The 18,815-nt window shown below is 40.7% G+C and overlaps 1 protein-coding gene across 6 annotated transcripts in view; it reads left to right on the top strand.

The window, feature by feature from the left end:
• camta1 (calmodulin binding transcription activator 1) overlaps window positions 1-18,815 on the top strand; it is a 195,240-nt gene that overhangs the window by 89,154 nt on the left and 87,271 nt on the right. For all 6 annotated transcript variants that reach the window (XM_062965984.1, XM_062965982.1, XM_062965983.1 and 3 more), the window contains one exon: window positions 10,610-10,745. In XM_062965984.1, coding sequence (XP_062822054.1) covers window positions 10,610-10,745 — 136 coding nt within the window. The remainder of the gene's footprint in view (window positions 1-10,609; window positions 10,746-18,815) is intronic.

Raw genomic sequence — 18,815 nt, 5'->3', positions numbered from 1 at the left:
TTATTATTATTATTATTGACACAAAGACACAGTATGACCTCAAACGAGATATATATGCTGGATTATTATTATTATTATTATTAGTAGTAGTAGTAGTAGTAGTAGTACTAGTGTTATTATTATTGGACACAAAGACACAACAAATGAGATATATATGCTGGATTATTATTATTATTATTATTATTATTATTGACCCAAAAACACAGTATGACTCAAACGAGATATATATGCTGGATTATTATTATTATTATTAGTATTAGTATTATCATTATTGGACACAAAGACACAGCAAACGAGATATATATGTTGGATTACTATTATTATTATTGACCCAAAGACACAGTGTGACCTCAAACGAGATATATATGCTGGATTATTATTATTGTTATTGTTATTATTATTGACACAAAGACACAGCAAACGAGATATATATGCTGGATTATTATTATTATTATTGACACAAAGACACAGTATGACCTCAAATGAGATATATAAGCAGGATGATGATGATGATGATTATTATTATTATTGGTATTATTATTATTGACACAAAGACACAGCAAACAAGATATATATGCTGGATTATTATTATTATTATTGACACAAAGACACAGTATGACCTCAAATGAGATATATAAGCAGGATGATGATGATGATGATTATTATTATTATTGGTATTATTATTATTGACACAAAGACACAGCAAACAAGATATATATGCTGGATTATTATTATTATTATTGACACAAAGACACAGTATGACACAGCAAACGAGATGTATATGCTGGATTTTGTATCACAAAATTGCAGTATGTTCTCAAGTTGGGTGAGCTCCTGTCTGTCAGCTCTAGCTTGTGTGGACATGAGAGAAGCCTCCCAGCGGGATGGCAGCACATCTGGCATCTTATGGTATTTTGTCCTGAGATCTTATGGGATTTTGGCCCTTGTTTGTGTTCCTTTGGCTCTGTTGTCATTGCGCTTGCATGGAAATCCATGCGCAGGCTCTGCTGCCGGAGAAATAACCGTAAAAGGCTTTATGGCAGATGGCATCCACCGGCGCCCTGCGTACAAATTACCCACAAAAGTAAAAAAAAAAAAGGGAAGCCGTAAATGTTGGCTTGTGCTAAATCACGGGCTCGGTTTCCTCCTGCTTGTTATGCAAGGACACGGGTGCGCACTGGTGCGCAGCTGCTTTCGGGGCGAAGGGCAATGGGAATCCCAGTCCGAATCCAGGATAGAATTCGTTTCTTGGCATTGGCTCCGTTTATGCATTGTATAAACTTGCAAAACCGTTAAGAGGTTGAAGTTGCACCAAGGATTCTTGATCCATGCGCAGGGGGATGCGCTTGTGTGCAAGGCAGGCTTGGGATGGATGAATGGATGGATGATGATTGACAGATAGACATAGATAGATAGATAGATAGATAGATAGATAGATAGATAGATAGATAGATCAAGGAAGAAGGTGGACACGTTGATTGTAAGGCCATTCATCCCATCCATGGAGTCTTGGATGGATGGATGACAGACAGATAGACATGATTGACAGATAGATATTTAGATAGGAGAGAGAGATCGGTTGATTGATAGATAGATAGATAGATAGATAGATAGATAGATAGATAGATAGATAGATAGATAGATCGATCAAGGGAGAAGGTGGACACGTTCATGATGATATGGATGTCTGTGGATTGTAAGGCCATTCATCCCATCCATGAAGTCTTGGATGGATGGATGACAGACTGATAGACATGATTGATAGATAGATATTTAGATAGGAGAGAGAGATAGGTTGATAGATAGATAGATAGATAGATAGATAGATAGATAGATAGATAGATAGATAGATAGATGGAGAAGGTGGACACGATGATGATGGCTTGGATGTCTGTGGATTGTAAGGTCATTCATCCCATCCATGGAGCCTTGGATGGATGAATGATAGACAGATAGACATGATTGATTGATTGATAGATAGATATTTAGATAGGAGGTAGAGATATGTTCTTAGATAGATAGATAGATAGATAGATAGATAGATAGATAGATAGATCGAGGGAGAAGGGATTGATTGATTGATAGATGCTTAGATAGGAGAGAGAGATATGTTGATTGACAGATAGATAGATAGATAGATAGATAGATAGATAGATAGATAGATAGATAGAGGGAGAAGGTGAACACGTTGAGGTTGGCATGGATTTGGGTAGACTTGGAGTCTTGGATGGATGGATGGATGGATGGATGGATGGATGGATGACAGATATGACTGATAGATATTTAGATAGGAGAGAGAGATCGGTTGATAGATAGATAGATAGATAGATAGATAGATAGATAGATAGATAGATAGATAGATAGATCAAGGAAGAAGGTGGACACGTTCATTGTAAGGCCATTCATCCCATCCATGGAGTCTTGGATGGATGGATGACAGACAGATAGACATGATTGACAGATAGATATTTAGATAGGAGAGAGAGATAGGTAGAGATAGATAGATAGAGGGAGAAGGTGGACACATTGAGGTTGGCATGGATTTAGGTAGACTTGGAGTCTTGGATGGATAGATGACAGACAGATAGACATGATTGATAGATTGATACTTAGGAGGGAGAGATATGTTGATAATAGATAGATAGATATATAGATAGATAGAGGGAGGGAGAAGGTGGACACATTGGTGATGGCTTCGATGTCTGTGGACTGTAAGGTCATTCATCCCATCCATGGAGTCTTGGATGGATGGATGGATGACAGACAGATAGACATGATTGATAGATTGATTGATTGATAGATGCTTAGATAGAAGAGAGAGATATGTTGATTGACAGATAGATAGATAGATAGATAGATAGATAGATAGATAGATAGATAGAGGGAGAAGGTGAACACGTTGAGGTTGGCATGGATTTGGGTAGACTTGGAGTCTTGGATGGATGGATGGATGGATGGATGGATGGATGACAGATATGACTGATAGATATTTAGATAGGAGAGAGAGATCGGTTGATAGATAGATAGATAGATAGATAGATAGATAGATAGATAGATAGATAGATAGATCAAGGAAGAAGGTGGACACGTTCATTGTAAGGCCATTCATCCCATCCATGGAGTCTTGGATGGATGGATGACAGACAGATAGACATGATTGACAGATAGATATTTAGATAGGAGAGAGAGATAGGTAGAGATAGATAGATAGAGGGAGAAGGTGGACACATTGAGGTTGGCATGGATTTGGGTAGACTTGGAGTCTTGGATGGATGGATGGATGGATGACAGATATGATTGATAGATAGATATTTAGATAGGAGAGAGAGATATGTTGATAGATAGATAGGTAGATAGATAGATAGATAGATAGATAGATAGATAGATAGATAGATAGATAGAGGGAGAAGGTGGACACATTGAGGGTGGCATGGATTTGGGTAGACTTGGAGTCTTGGATGGATGACAGACAGATAGACATGACTGATAGATAGATAGATATTTAGATAGGAGGGAGAGATATGTTGATAGATAGATAGGTAGATAGGTAGATAGATAGAGGGAGAAGGTGGACACGTTCATGATGATATGGATGTCTGTGGATTGTAAAGCCATTCATCCCATCCATGGAGTTTTGGATAGATGAATGACAGACAGATAGACATGATTGATTGATTGATTGATTCTTAGATAGGAGAGAGAGATAGGTTGATAGATAAATAGATAGACAGATAGATCGAGGGAGAAGGTGGACACGTTGAGGTTGGCATGGATTTGGGTAGACTTGGAATCTTGGATGGATGACAGATATGATTGATAGATATTTAGATAGGAGGGAGAGATATGTTGATAAATAGAATGATAGATAGATAGATAGATAGATAGATAGATAGATAGATAGATAGATAGATAGAGGGAGTAGGTGGACACGTTCATGATGGCATGGATGTCTGTGGACTGTAAGGCTATTCATCCTATCCATGGAGTCTTGGATGGATGAATGACAGACAGATAGACATGATTGATAGATACTTAGATAGGAGGGAGAGATAGGTTGATTGATAGATATTTAGATAGGAGAGAGAGATATGTTGATAGATAAATAGGTTGATAGATAGATAGGTTGATAGATAGGTAGATAGATAGATAGCTAGATCGAGGGAGAAGGTGGACACGTTGTTGATGGCTTGGATGTCTGTGGACTGTAAGGCCATTCATCCCATCCATGGAGTCTTGGATGGATGAATGACAGATATGATTGATAGATATTTAGATAAGAGAGAGAGATATGTTGATAGCTATATGATAGATAGATAGATAGATAGATAGATAGATAGATAGATAGATAGATAGAGGGAGAAGGTGAACACGTTGAGGTTGGCATGGAGTTGGGTAGACTTGGAGTCTTGGATGGATGGATGACAGACAGATAGACATGATTGATAGATAGGAGAGAGAAATAGGTTGATAGATATATGATAGATAGATAGATCGAGGGAGAAGATGGACATGTTCATGATGATATGGATGTCTGTGGATTGTAAGGCCATTCATCCCATCCATGGAATCTTGGATGGATGAATGACAGATAGACATGATTGATAGATTGATATCTGATAGATAGATATATAGATAGACAGATAGATAGATAGGAAGAGAGAGAGATAGGAAGATAGATAGATAAGATATCATAGAATCCTAGCGTTGGAAGAGACCTCACGGACCCTCCAGTCCAACCCAATTCTGCCAAGAAAATCGCATTTAAAGCACCCCCAACAGATGGCCATCCAGCCTCTGATTCAAAGCCTCCAAAGATGGAGCAGAGAGTTCCACTGCTGAACAGTTCTCTCTCACAGTTATGTTCAGGTGGAATCTCCTTTCTTTCCTGTCGTTCCATTGCATCCTAGTTCTCAAGTTGGGTGAGCTCCCATCTGTCAGCTCTAGCTTGCGGGGACATGAGAGAAGACTCTCGGCTAACACATCCAGGCAGCTTCCCCTGGGCAACGTCCCTGTAAACAGCCAATTCTCTCTCACCAGAAGAGACTGGAAGTATGTTCTCAAGTTGGGTGAGCTCCCGTCTGTCAGCTCTAGCTTGCGGGGACCTGAGAGAAGCCTCCGAGCGGTATCTTATTTGCACAGTTGGCCTGATAAGGCAATTCCATTACGGCCTCCCTCTTTCTCTCTTTATCATAAAACCGCAACGGCATTATGCCAAAGAATAATCGGAATATATCTTTATTTTTTAAAAAAGCCATGTATGCAGGAGGGAGAAGATTTGAAAAGTCTTTATTTCCTGGCTTCGGCAAATGCCAGCGCCGTGATGGATGCAACCGAAATATCGTCTCCATAGAATAAATCATTTATTTAAATAAACGCTGGACGTCCTGAATAAATATTGGGATATTTTATTGGAGTGAGCTCCCGCCGTTAGCCCCAGCTTCTGCCAACCGAGCCGTTCGAAAACGCATCCCCAAACTCCCCTGCCGTCCTTTCTCTCATATTTTACGCCGCGTCGCCATCTAATTAAAAATAAAAAACATTGATTTACTCAAGCGCTCTCTTCGGATTGTTGATTAATACTAATTACGGACATAAATTCGGGACCCGGAGAGGTCCCGCGTCTCCCGTAAATCAGAGGCCAATGCTTCTGCCCAAAACAAATGCTGCCATTTGTCACCGTGATTAGCATCGAATGGCCATGCAGCTTTCAAGCCTGGCTGCTTCCTCCCTGAGGGGAATCTTTTGTTGGAAGGTGTTAGCTGGCCCTGATTGTCTTTCTACGCCCCTGATGGCACGATAAAACAATATTATATTATTAGCATAGTACAAGACTGGCGATAAATTACTATATTGTACTATATCAATATAGTGTAATATTAATAGCAATATTACATGTAAAATATAATATATATTTAATATTATTGTATTATTAGTATTATATCGTATTACAATATAATATTATGAATATTATATGTATATACAATATGTTATATTATTATATAGTATTGTAACCCTATATTATTATATATTACTGAATAGGCTGTTTTTACATGTATTTTGTTCTGTTTTATTGTTTCGGGCTTGGCCTTATGTTAGCGGCCTCGAGGCGGGATAGAAAAATATTATTATTATTATTATTATTATTATTATTATTATTATTATTATTATTATTATTATTGTTCCTTTCCGGAATTCCCCTCTTTTCAGAGTGTTGATCTTTATTTACTGTCCTGGTTTCAGAGAGTATATTGTTCTGTATTATTATACCACAGTTATTATTATTATCCTTATATAATAACAATAACAATAACAACAACAACAACAATAATAATAATAATAATAATAATGTGGTGGGAATGCGACAAGCGGAGGCCCACCTGGAGCATTTCATTTCCTTATTATTATTATTATTATTATTATTATTACCATCATCATTGGGTTGCTGTGAGTTTTCTAGGCTATATGGCCATGTTCTGGAAGCACTCTCTCCTGAAGTTTCTCCCACATATTAATAATAATAATAATAATAATAATAATAATAATAAATAATGTGCGGGGGAATGCAACAAGCGGAGGCCCACCTGGAGCATTTCATTTCCTTATTATTATTGTTGTTGTTATCACCATCATCATTGGGTTGCTGTGAGTTTATCATTATTATTATTATTATTATTATTATTATCACCATCATCATTGGGTTGCTGTGAGTTTATCATTATTATTATTATTATTATTATTATCACCATCATCATTGGGTTGCTGTGAGTTTATTATTATTATTATCATTATCACCATCATCATTGGGTTGCTGTGAGTTTATCATCATCATCATCATCATCATCATCATCATCATCATCATCATTGGGTTGCTGTGAGTTTATTATTATTATTATTATCATCACCATCATCATTGGGTTGCTGTGAGATTATTATTATTATTATTATTATTATTATTATTATTATTATTATTATTATTATCACCACCATCATCATTGGGTTGCTGTGAGATTATTATTATTATTATTATTATCATCACCATCATCATTGGGTTGCTGTGAGATTATTATTATTATTATTATTATCATCACCATCATCATTGGGTTGCTGTGAGATTATTATTATTATTATTATTATCATCATCACCATCATCATTGGGTTGCTGTGAGTTTCCCAGGCCGTATGGCCATGTTCCGGGAGCACTGTCTCCTGACGTTTCTCCCAGGCATCCTTGAAAAGAGAAGAGTTCTTTCCGGGATGATATCCGTCCTTCCAACCAATGATGGAGCCCCTCTAAAGATATATTTCCCAGATTTTAGGGGGTGATGGATAGGGGCTCCGCTTAAGGACTCATTCCCCATCCATCAGCGGGAAATGGCCGGAGGTTGTTCCCACGTCCCCTTAAAATTATATTTAAACGGGCCGAGTTGATTTAACTGTCTTTCCCCCGCGTCTCCCGGGGAGATTTAGGGCTTTTTCGGCGCGTCATTAGGAGCAGGAATTATTCACCCGGCCTCGCTCGCCTCCGCCTTAATGGCGCTTTTTAATATTCCCGGCTCCGGCCCTCCATCGCGGGCCCAGAAAGCGCTTTTCGGCGGGAAATCCGTCATTCATGTTGAGTGGCAGGGATGGAACGATCCGCACCGGGTGAATTTTGGGCACCAAGACACACGCTGGGTAGATTCCAACAGGTTTTTATTGTACCGAATACCAGAATCTTCTCTGTAGCCCATTTATATAGGGGCTCTCACATACGAGAGGGTGATTGAGGTTTCATGGCTGGCATCTGTTCTTTGTCTGCGCTTGCTCTGTGTCCGGAGATGTCCAAGATCAGAGATCATGACATCATTATTGTACAGAATAGCAGAATCTTCTCTGTAGCCCATTTATATAGGGGCTCTCACATACGAGAGGGTGATTGAGGTTTCATGGCTGGCATCTGTTCTTTGTCTGCGCTTGCTCTGTGTCCGGAGATGTCCAAGATCAGAGATCATGACATCATTATTGTACAGAATAGCAGAATCTTCTCTGTAGCCCATTTATATAGGGGCTCTCACATACGAGAGGGTGATTGAGGTTTCATGGCTGGCATCTGTTCTTTGTCAGTGCTTGCTCTGTGTCCGGTGATGTCAAAGATCGGAGATCATGACATCATTATTGTACAGAATAGCAGAATCTTCTCTGTAGCCCATTTATATAGGGGCTCTCACATACCAGAGGGTGATTGAGGTTTTATGGCTGGCATCTGTTCTTTGTCAGCGCTTGCTCTGAGTCCGGAAATGTCAAAGATCGGAGATCATGACACCTTAGCAAACTACAGATCCCAGGACTTGCATAGCGTTGAACCACGGCGTCAAAACTGCATTAATTCCAGTGTAGATGCACTCAGGGAAAGACGGGGACTTTGTGAAACTACGACTCCCAGGATGGAGACTTTGTGAAACTACGACTCCCAGAATCCCATTCACTTGATCCATTGGCACTCAAACTGGCATCAAAACTGCATTAATTCCATAGTGTAGGTGCACCCAGGGAAGGATGGGTACTTTGTGAAACTACAACTCCCAATTTATGAAGTTTGTGTCTGCTGTTGTTCTTCCTCTGGGGATCTGGCCTTCCTCCCTCTGCCCGACTCCCCCAACTCCAAGAGATTTACACCCACAAACCCCTCTCCTCCCCGCAGAGCGTTGTTTACGGCTGCAAGTGCTGCTCATGTTGTTGTATTTCTTCCTGTTCTTGGTGTTCCAAAGCCAAATTACTGTGACTAATGGACTTCTATAAATTTTTGCCACCCTCTCCATGGCTCTGCTGTCTGCCCGCCATGAGGCATCGCCTGCCGCTCTTCTCTCTCTCTCTCTGGGGGAATTCTGCTCTCCCCCTTCCCCTCCCTCTCTTTTCCTTCCTTTCCTTTCTTCACCTTCCTCCTTCCTTCTTTCATTCTTTTCTTTTTTTCCTTTTGTTTTCTCCCTTCCATCCTTCCTCCCTCCCTTTCACACTTCGCTTTCGATCCCTTTCCTACTTCCTTCCATCCCTTCCTTCCTTTTCTCACTTGTTTCTATTCCTACCCCTTCCTTCCTCCTTCCCTTAAGCTTTCTTCCCCTTCCTTCCCTTTCCTTTCTTTTTCCTTTTCCTTTACATTTCCCCTTCCTTTTCTTTCCCACTTCCCCTTCCTCCCCTTCTCTTGCCTTCCTTTCCCTTCTCTTTCCTTTCTTTCCTACTTCTCTTCCCCTTCCTTTCTTCCTCCCTTCCCTTCCCTTCTTTTCCCTTCCTTTTCTTTCCTACTTCTCTTCCTCTTCCTTCCCTTGCCTTTTCTTCCCTTCTTCCCCCTTCCTTCCTCTTTCTTTCTTTCTCTACTTTTCTTCTCCTTCCTTACTTCTTTCCTTCCCTTTCTCTCCCCTCCCTTTCCTTTCCTACTTCTCTTCCCTTTCCTTCCTTCCTTTCTTCCCTTCCTTTCCCTTTCTTTTCCTTTCCTACTTCTCATTCACCTTCCTTTCTTCCTTTCTTCCTTCCTTCCTTCCTTCCTTCCCTCCCCTTTCCTTTCCTACTTGTCATCCCCTTCCTCCCTTCCCTTCTTCTTCCCTTTCCTTTCCCTTCTCTTTCCTTTCTTTCCTACTTCTCTTCCCCTTCCTTTCTTCCTCCCTTCCCTTCCCTTCTTTTCCCTTCCTTTTCTTTCCTACTTCTCTTCCTCTTCCTTCCCTTGCCTTTTCTTCCCTTCTTCCCCCTTCCTTCCTCTTTCTTTCTTTCTCTACTTTTCTTCTCCTTCCTTACTTCTTTCCTTCCCTTTCTCTCCCCTCCCTTTCCTTTCCTACTTCTCTTCCCTTTCCTTCCTTCCTTTCTTCCCTTCCTTTCCCTTTCTTTTCCTTTCCTACTTCTCATTCACCTTCCTTTCTTCCTTTCTTCCTTCCTTCCTTCCTTCCTTCCCTCCCCTTTCCTTTCCTACTTGTCATCCCCTTCCTCCCTTCCCTTCTTCTTCCCTTTCCTTTCACTTCTCTTTCCTTTCTTTCCTACTTCTCTTCCGCTTCCTTCCCTTCCTCTTCCCCTTCCTTTCATTTCTCTTTATTTTATTTACTTCTTTATTTATTTACAGCATTTATATTCCGCCCTTCTTTCTCACCCTGAAGGGGACTCAGGTCGGATCACATGACACATATAAACATAGAACAAAGACAGACAAACATAGGCTCCGAGCGGGCCTCGAACTTATGACCTCCTGGTCAGAGTGATTCATTGCAGTGATTCATTGCAGCTGCTCTCCAGCCTGCGCCACAGCCTTTCCTTTCTTTCCTACTTCTCTTCCCTTCCCTTCCTTCACTTCCTGTTCCCTTCTCTTCCTTTCTTCCTTCTTTCTTTTCCTTCGAATGCCATGCAAGAACGGCCTCCCTATGGTCTCCATTTCCCAGTACCTTTAACTGGCCAAAGATGCCAGAAAAAGGACATTTCTGGGGTGGGAAAATGCTCAGGCGTGTATTTATTTGTCACACTGAAAAAAAGACAAGTTTTGCCATCTCCCAAGATTAAGGTGTTGTGTGGCTGAGGGGTCCACGGGGGTGACGGGAAAGGCTTGGGGTGAATGCAGATTAATATAAATGTGACGGTGTTGTGTCCCCGGCAGGCCCCAGAATGGCTCTATGATCCTCTACAACAGGAAGAAGGTGAAGTACCGGAAGGATGGCTATTGCTGGAAGAAGCGGAAAGACGGGAAGACCACCCGAGAGGACCACATGAAGCTCAAGGTGCAGGGAGTGGAGGTAGGAGACCCCTTGCAGTGCTCTTCTCCTCGAGACAGGGGCGCTGGCCACGATCGCACGGGGCCTTTTGTGCCGGTGGTGGCCGCCTTGTTGTTTCCCAGCAACATTGACTTGTTCCTGATGTTAATAGAGAACGAATGGATATACACACGTTTGGCCGGGATTGCATATATACCGGTACATCCCTGAGCCCGCCATGTGATACGGCAGCTTCAAAAGCCAATGCAATTCTGAGTTGCATCCCAAAGAGGATCGTTTTTTTTGTTGCTGCAGCAACATGTATGGGCACTTTTTCCGCATTTCACCGAAGGATAAGAAAGAGGCAAAAACATCTGCTGGGAAAACGCAAAAGTGTTTGTCTTGCAGAATATTTCAAGGGGGGGGAGTGTGCTTAATTTATTTGGCTTAATTATCTCTCCCTCTGCATTTTTAATGCCCTCTAATACGGTTAGGTTCGGCACCGCGGTGCAAGGATACTTAGCAAGCCCCTACAATCAATCCGGCTTGCATGCTCATTTGCATGCTCATTTGCATACCGATACGTTTTGCACACTCTGCCTCCTCATTTGCATGCTCATTTGCATTCTCTGCATGCTCATTTGCATACAGATAGGTATGTGTGCACATTACCTGCATTCTCATTTGTATACTCATTTACACACCACACTCATTTGCATTCTCTGCATGTCATTTGCATAGCTAAGTTCGTGTGCTGATTTGCACACTCTCCACTCATTTGCATAGTTACGGTTATGGGCTCATTTGCACACTCTTTACTCTTTTGCATGCTCATTTGCATTCTCTGCATGTCATTTGCATAGTTACATTTGTGCGCTCATTTGCACACTCCGCACTCATTTGCATGCTCATTTGCATTTACTTCGTGCTCATTTGCATAAAGATAGGTTTGTGTGCACATTCCCTGCATTCCCATTGGTATACTCATTGGCACATAATAATAATAATAATAATAATAATAATAATAATAATAATAATAATAACAACAACAACAACAACAACAACAACAACAATGCCACCCAGCCTCAATGTTAATAATAATACAGTAATAATAATAGCAATGCCACACAGCCTCAATGTTAATAATAATAATAATAACAATGCCACCCAACCTCAATGTTAATAATAATAATAATAATAATAATAATAATAATAATAATAATAACAACAATAACAATGCCACGCAGCCTCAATGTTAATAATAATAATAATAATAATAATAATAATAATAATAACAATAATAAGGATAAACAATATGGAGATTGGAAGGGCAGAAAAGTCCCCCCAAGAGAAGAAACGAAACGGGTCCTTTTCAGAGCCTTTTTGTCTTAAGTCCCTTTGTGATGGGAGCCGCAAACTCCCCAGCCCTCTCCTTTCTTTCTTTCTTTCTTTCCTTCCTCCTTTTCTCGGCTTTGAGAGCACAAAAAAGACACTCTTGACGGCCGCCTTTGTCCGGCCTTAATGGAAATCAATGCCTCCGTCTCCATTGTCCTGCTTCCCAAATGGAAATAAGAAGAAAAACACACACAGAGAGACATACACACAGAAAGAGAAAAGGCAGGCTTGGAAAGAGAAGGAGGGAGGAAGGCAATCCTTCTCTGGAGGAGTTTGAGCAGAGGCAGCCAGATGGCCATCTCTCGGGAGGGATTAGATTGTGCCTTCTTTTTATGGCAGATCCCTTCCTCTCTTTGTCCCTCTCTCTTTCTCTTTCTTTCTTTCTTTCTTTCTTTCTTTCTTTCTTTCTTTCTTTCTTTCTTTCTTTCTTTCTTTCTTTCCTCCTTCCTTCTTTCCTTCCCTTTTCCTTTCCTCCAGTTACTTACTTACTTTCCTTCCTACCCTCCCTTTTCTCCTTTCTTTTTTCCTTTCTTCCTTCCTCCTTCCCTCCTTCCTTCCTCTTTCCCCTTTCTTTCTCTCCTTCTTTCCTTCCTTCTTCCTCTCCTTACCTCCTCTTTCCCTCTTCTTTATCTTTTTTTCCCCTTCCTCCTTCCCTCTTCCTTCCTTCCTTCCTTCCCTCCCTCCTTCTTCCTTCCTTCTTTATCTTTTTCTTTCCTTCTTCCTTCCTTCCTTTTTTCCTTCCTTCCTTCCTTCCATCCATCCATCCATCCTTCTTTCCTTCCCTTTTCCTTTCCTCCAGTTACTTACTTACTTTCCTTCCTACCCTCCCTTTTTTCTTTTCTCTTTTCCTTTCTTTCTCTCCTTCCTTCCTTCCTTCCTTCCTTCCTTCCTTCCTTCCTTCCTTCCTTCCTTCCTTCCTTCTTTCTCTCCTTACCTCCTCTTTCCCTCCTTCTTTATCTTTTTTTCCCTTCCTCCTTCCGTCTTCCTTCCTTCCTTCCTTTCCTTCCTTCCTTCCCTCCCTCCTTCTTCCTTCCTTCTTTATCTTTTTCTTTCCTTCTTCCTTCCTTCCTTCCTTCCTTCCTTCCTTCCTTCCTTCCTTCCTTCCTTTCTTTCTTTCTTTCTTCCTCTCCTTCCTTCCTTCTTTCCTTCCTTCCTTCCTTCCTTCCTCGGATCTTGTCTGTTGGTTAACCTGAGATTTATCCTCTGCCTTGGAGGGCGAACCCTGCAGAACATTCATAAGCCTGGCCGTAAAAATAACGCTGGCCTTAAAATTAGCCCTTAAAACCATGAAACGCTCTGACTTTGAGCACCTCTCCTCTCATCAGGACGGGTTTATATTTGCATTTTATTTATATTTATTTGCTTCTCTTCACCCTCATAACATTAAAAAACAGGAAAAATGCCCCCATTCTTTCCAATCTCACCCCCTTTTTAGGAGTTTCTCGCAAAGTTTGCCCCTCTCCCCACAATGTTTTCGAAAATTTGAAATCCTGATTGATAACTAGCAAGTCGGGTGAGCTCCTCTCTGTCAGCTCTAGCTTGCGGGGACATGAGAGAAGCCGCAATGCAAGGCAGAGGCAAAGCAGTGCAACAACCACAGCAATAATGATGATGATAATAGAAATAATAATAATACTAATATGTTGTTGTTGTTGTTGTTGGGTATTCAGGCTTTGTACTAAATTACCTATATGTGCTTATATGACCCCATGGATTTTGCAGGATTTTTGAAATAATAATAATAATAATAATAATAATATGTTGTTGTTGTTGTTGTTGTTGGGTATTCAGGCTTTGTACTAGATTGCCTATATGTGCTTATATGACCCCATGGATTTTGCAGGATTTTTGAAATAATAATAATAATAATAATAATAATAATAATAATAATAATAATATGTTGTTGTTGTTGTTGTTGTTGTTGTTGGGTAATCAGGCTTTGTACTGTATTGCCTATATGTGCTTATATGACCCCATGGATGTTGCAGGGTTTTCGAAACAATAACAATAGTAGTAGTAATAATAATAATAATAATAATAATAATAGTATGTTGTTGTTGGGTATTCAGGCTTTGTACTAGATTACCTATACGTGCTTATGACTCAATGGATTTCGCAGAGTTTTCGAAATAGTAATTGTAGCAATAATAATAATAATAATAATAATAAGTAAGAGTATTTGGGTATTCAGGCTTTGTACTGTATTGCTTAGATGTACTTCTATTCCCCCATGGATTTTGCAGGGTTTTCCAAACAATAATAAGTAATAATAATAATAATAATAATAATAATAATAATATTTTGTGTTGTTGAAGGCTTTTATGGCCATAATAATACTAATAATAATAATAATAATAATAATAATATGTTGTTGTTGTTGTTGTTGTTGGGAATTCAGGCATTGTACTAGATTGCCTATACGTGCTTATGACCCAATGGATTTTGCAGAGATTTTGAAATAGTAATAGAAGCAATAATTAATAATAATAATAATAATAATATGTTGTTGTTGTTGTTGTTGTTGTTGCTTTTGTTATACAAGGAATCTTCAGAGAAGGCATTGCCAATTCCCTCCTCTCAAATCCAGTCTTTGGTACCTGGTTATGTGTGCGGTCTCCCATCCGATTTCTAACCAGGGGTTGGCCCTGCTTAGCAACGAGGTTCGAGCGCCTTCCTTAGGATATCATTAATCTTATTGCAAACACCCAGGCGTGTATATTGGTTTCGGACCCGGATCTGCTCTGTTTTGCCAGCAAACAAGCAAAGAAGAGCAAGAGTTGAACCGTTGCAGGGAAGAGAGATCCTTTGGGATCCTCCTGACGGATGCGAGGAGACAGTTGTCACATTGGCACGCAGTGGTTTTTGCAGGGATCCGTTCTATTTTTAATGCCAGCCCATGAAACCGGCTTTTAGGGGAAGAGAGAGAAAGAGACAGGCTGGTGCCAGTCGTTCCTCTTGCAGCGGAAATGTTGAGCCCCAAGTGCCAATAATAATAATAATAATAATAATAATAATAATAATAATAATAATAATTCCCTCTGTCCCCATGACCCACTTGACCCGAGTGCGAGTCCTTGCAGCGCTCTCATTCGTTTCCCTGACAGGAAGAACCAGCAACGGAATGAAGGAGAAGCCGAGGGTCTTCTTGAATGCAATATGCGGAATAATAATAATAATAATTCGGCCTAATTAAAGGGTGGCCATAGGGGGGGTGGTGGGCTTCCCTTCTTGATCTTCTTCCTACAGGGAGGACAGGAGAGGGACGGCGGTGTATAAATAAATGTAAAGTACACCGGCGATGATGTTAAATGATGCTTCATCGAATTATCGCTATTCCGCGGCGTCATTAACAAGCGCAAGTGCGGAATGCTAATGGGCTCCGGAGCGGATGTCGCGGCGGCAATTCGGTGTCTCAGAAATGAAATATTCCGACAAGAGGCAAGACGTGTTCGGAGGAGGTTGGCCACCCTCTGAGGACTTTATTTTCCCTAAAGGTGTGACGTTAGGTTCTGTGCATCTGGGTGATGTAGTTGTTTCAATTCCTAGGTGGCCTTTGCGCATGCGCAGTGAGCAATTTTGGGTTTTGGGGGCGTTTCTGTAATTTGGACTTTATTTTTCTAGGTTTTTTTGATTGAAAGACATAGAGTGGATGACCATGTCTTTTGTGGCCAAATTTGGTGTGATTTGGTTCAGTGGTTTTGTTGTTTACTCGGTCCTACAAACGTACATTACATTTTAATATTTATTTATTTACTTACCCCGAAGGGGACTCAGAGCGGCCTACAAATTAAATTTACATACAATATTATATTACAGTAGAGTCTCACTTATCCAACATTCGCTTATCCAACGTTCTGGATTATCCAATGCATTTTTGTAGTCAATGTTTTCAATACATCGTGATATTTTGGTGCTAAATTAGTAAATACAGTAATTACTAAATAGCATTATTGTGTATTGAACTACTTTTTCTGTCAAATTTGTTGTCTAACGTGATGTTTTGGTGCTTAATTTGTAAAATCATAACCTAATTTGATGCTTAATAGGCTTCTCCTTAATCTCTCCTTATTATCCAACATATTCGCTTATCCAATGTTCTGCCGGCCTGTTTATGTTGGATAAGTGTGACTCTACTGTATATATATACTAACTGTGCCCGGCCACGTGTTGCTGTGGCTTATGGGAATGCTTTGTTGGCTAGGTGGAATAGCAGTGAGTAGCCTTGCAGCCTCAAAAGCCTGAACCCTGGCTGTATCCCAGTGCCATACAGATATACAGGTACATGGACATCTCTATCTATCTATATGTATATAGGATTTGCAAAGACTTGAAAACATATGAGTGGGAAATTCATATATAAAATTAATGCATATAGATAGATAAATACAGATATAAAGGTACATATGGATTGCAAAGGCTTGCAGGGGGAAGTGCCTATATATCTGTAGCAGAGATTAACAAATATTTCAGGGGAAAATGCATTTGTAAGATTAATGGGTATATATATATATATATATATATATATATTCTTCTTCCTGACTTGCAAGGGCTTCTTTCCCTTTTCAAAACATTCCCTTGGTTAAGAGCGAGGGAGGCTTTGAAAAAGAAAACACACTGATAAGGGAGGGTAAGAGGAGAGATAAATATATCATCTATTGCAAGCTTGACCTTGACTGGATTATAAGCCGGGGAGGCTTTTTCAGCTCATAAATAAGGGCGGAAAAACTCGGCTTATCTTGAGTATATATTTCCTTCCCTTCTTCCTTCCTTCCTTTCTTCCTTGGACTCCTAGATCTCTCTCCCTCCCGATGTGTTACGGGATCGTCTGCAACCGCAGTCTATTATTTAGCCCTGACGTTTATGGCACATACAAACAGCGTGTTGTCCTTCCTGCCAAACTGCCAGGCCGCCGGCCAAGAGGGAGAGGAAAAGGTAGAAGGAAGAAGGAGAGGAAGGAGGAGGGAGGCCATAAAACACAAGGGCGGAAGGGCAGGAAATTGGGAGCATCTTGCAAGCGTCTGTAGACTCGGATTGAGAGTTGAGGGTCAAAGATGGAAGGCGCTGGGACTTGTCGTTTCCCAAGGTCCACGGCCATAGCTAGGTGCATCTGTGTTGACGACTTCTGAGGATGCCTGCCACGGATGTGGGCGAAACGTCAGGAAAAAATGCTTCTGGCAACCTCTGAGGATGCCTGCATGGATGTGGGCGAAACGTCAGGAAAAAATGCTTCTGGCAACCTCTGAGGATGCCTGCATGGATGTGGGTGAAACGTCAGGAGAGAATGCTTCTGGCAACCTCTGAGGATGCCTGACACGGATGTGGGTGAAACCTCAGGAGAGAATGCTTCTGGCAACCTCTAAGGATGCCTGCCACGGATGTGGGCGAAACATCAGGAGAGAATGCTTCTGGCAACCTCTTGAGGATGCCTGACATGGGTGAGGGCGAAACGTCAGGAGAGAATGCTTCTGGCAACCTCTGAGGATGCCTGTCACGGATGTGGGTCAAACATCAGGAAAGAATGCTTCTGGCAACCTCTGAGGATGCCTGCCATGGGTGTGGGTGAAACATCAGGAGAGAATGCTTCTGACAACCTCTGAGGATGCCTACCACAGATGTGGGCGAAACGTCAGGAGATAATGCTTCTGGAACATGGCCAGACAGCCCGGAAAACTCACAGCAACTCAATATAATTAATAATAATAATAATAATAATAATAATAATGCTTACTCTCTGCTAAAGAAGACCCAATAACTCAATAAGTAAATTGCATTGAGTGTGTCCACATTGTAGAATTAATGCAGTTTAGTTGCCATGGAAGCTGTAGTTTTGCATTGTCTTTGGCCTTCTCTGCCCAACAAGGGCCTCACCGAACTACAACTCCAAGCATCAAACAGTATTGATGGTTAAAGTGGTATTGATCTGGGTTAATTCTGCAGTGTGGACGCCCCCTTCAAAACAGACCTTGTTTTGAGAGTCGGGTTATTTTTATTTTCTTGCTGTCCCAGAAAAACCTTTTTTTTTTACACTATTATTTTGTCCTCTGCAGAAAAACAAACAAACAAATAGGCAGAGTGCTGTATTGATTTAAAAAAAGAAAGTTTTTGAACCAGAAGGAAAATGCAAAGTGCTGTTTTTCGGCTGAACTTTTCCCTTCACACTTCCCTTTCCCTGCAGGAAGAAAAGTATAAATAAATGATGGCGTTTTGGGATCAGCTGGGGCCTAAACTGAAGGGTCTAGACAGTAGTTATAACCACGTTAATTCAGTGTACGGCTGTATTCCGTTATATGGCAATGCAGAGCCAGAAAACTGAACTAATTTGTGTTAGATGTGCTGCTTCCTATGGTATTAATGACAACCAGGCTGTGTCTGATTGACAGGAAGGGGGAATCCTGCTGAATGACATCACGAGGCCCCGCCCCTTGTGACGTCACAAAGAAGGGGGTTCCCCAGGCCCTGTGACATCACAAGGAGGGGGTATTTCCCAGGTCTCAGGGGCAGCAGGATTTTCAAGAATTGAATAGGGTTTTTAATGGACTTTAACTGTGAATTTTTTAATACCCCTGGCATTTAATTTAATTTAATTCTCGTTTTAATGTCTGTAGATTTTTAATTGGATTGGAATGCTTGTAATGTAAGTCGCTTCGAGTCTCCTTGGTGGAGAGAAAAAGCAGGGTATAAACAAACATTATTATTATTATTAATATTTATTTAATA

The sequence above is a fragment of the Anolis carolinensis genome, unplaced genomic scaffold (assembly GCF_035594765.1).
Source record: "Anolis carolinensis isolate JA03-04 unplaced genomic scaffold, rAnoCar3.1.pri scaffold_15, whole genome shotgun sequence".
Classification (NCBI taxonomy): domain Eukaryota; kingdom Metazoa; phylum Chordata; class Lepidosauria; order Squamata; family Dactyloidae; genus Anolis; species Anolis carolinensis.
The sequence above is the reverse complement of the archived record's forward strand: the minus strand, read 5'-3'. Positions and strand labels throughout refer to the sequence as shown.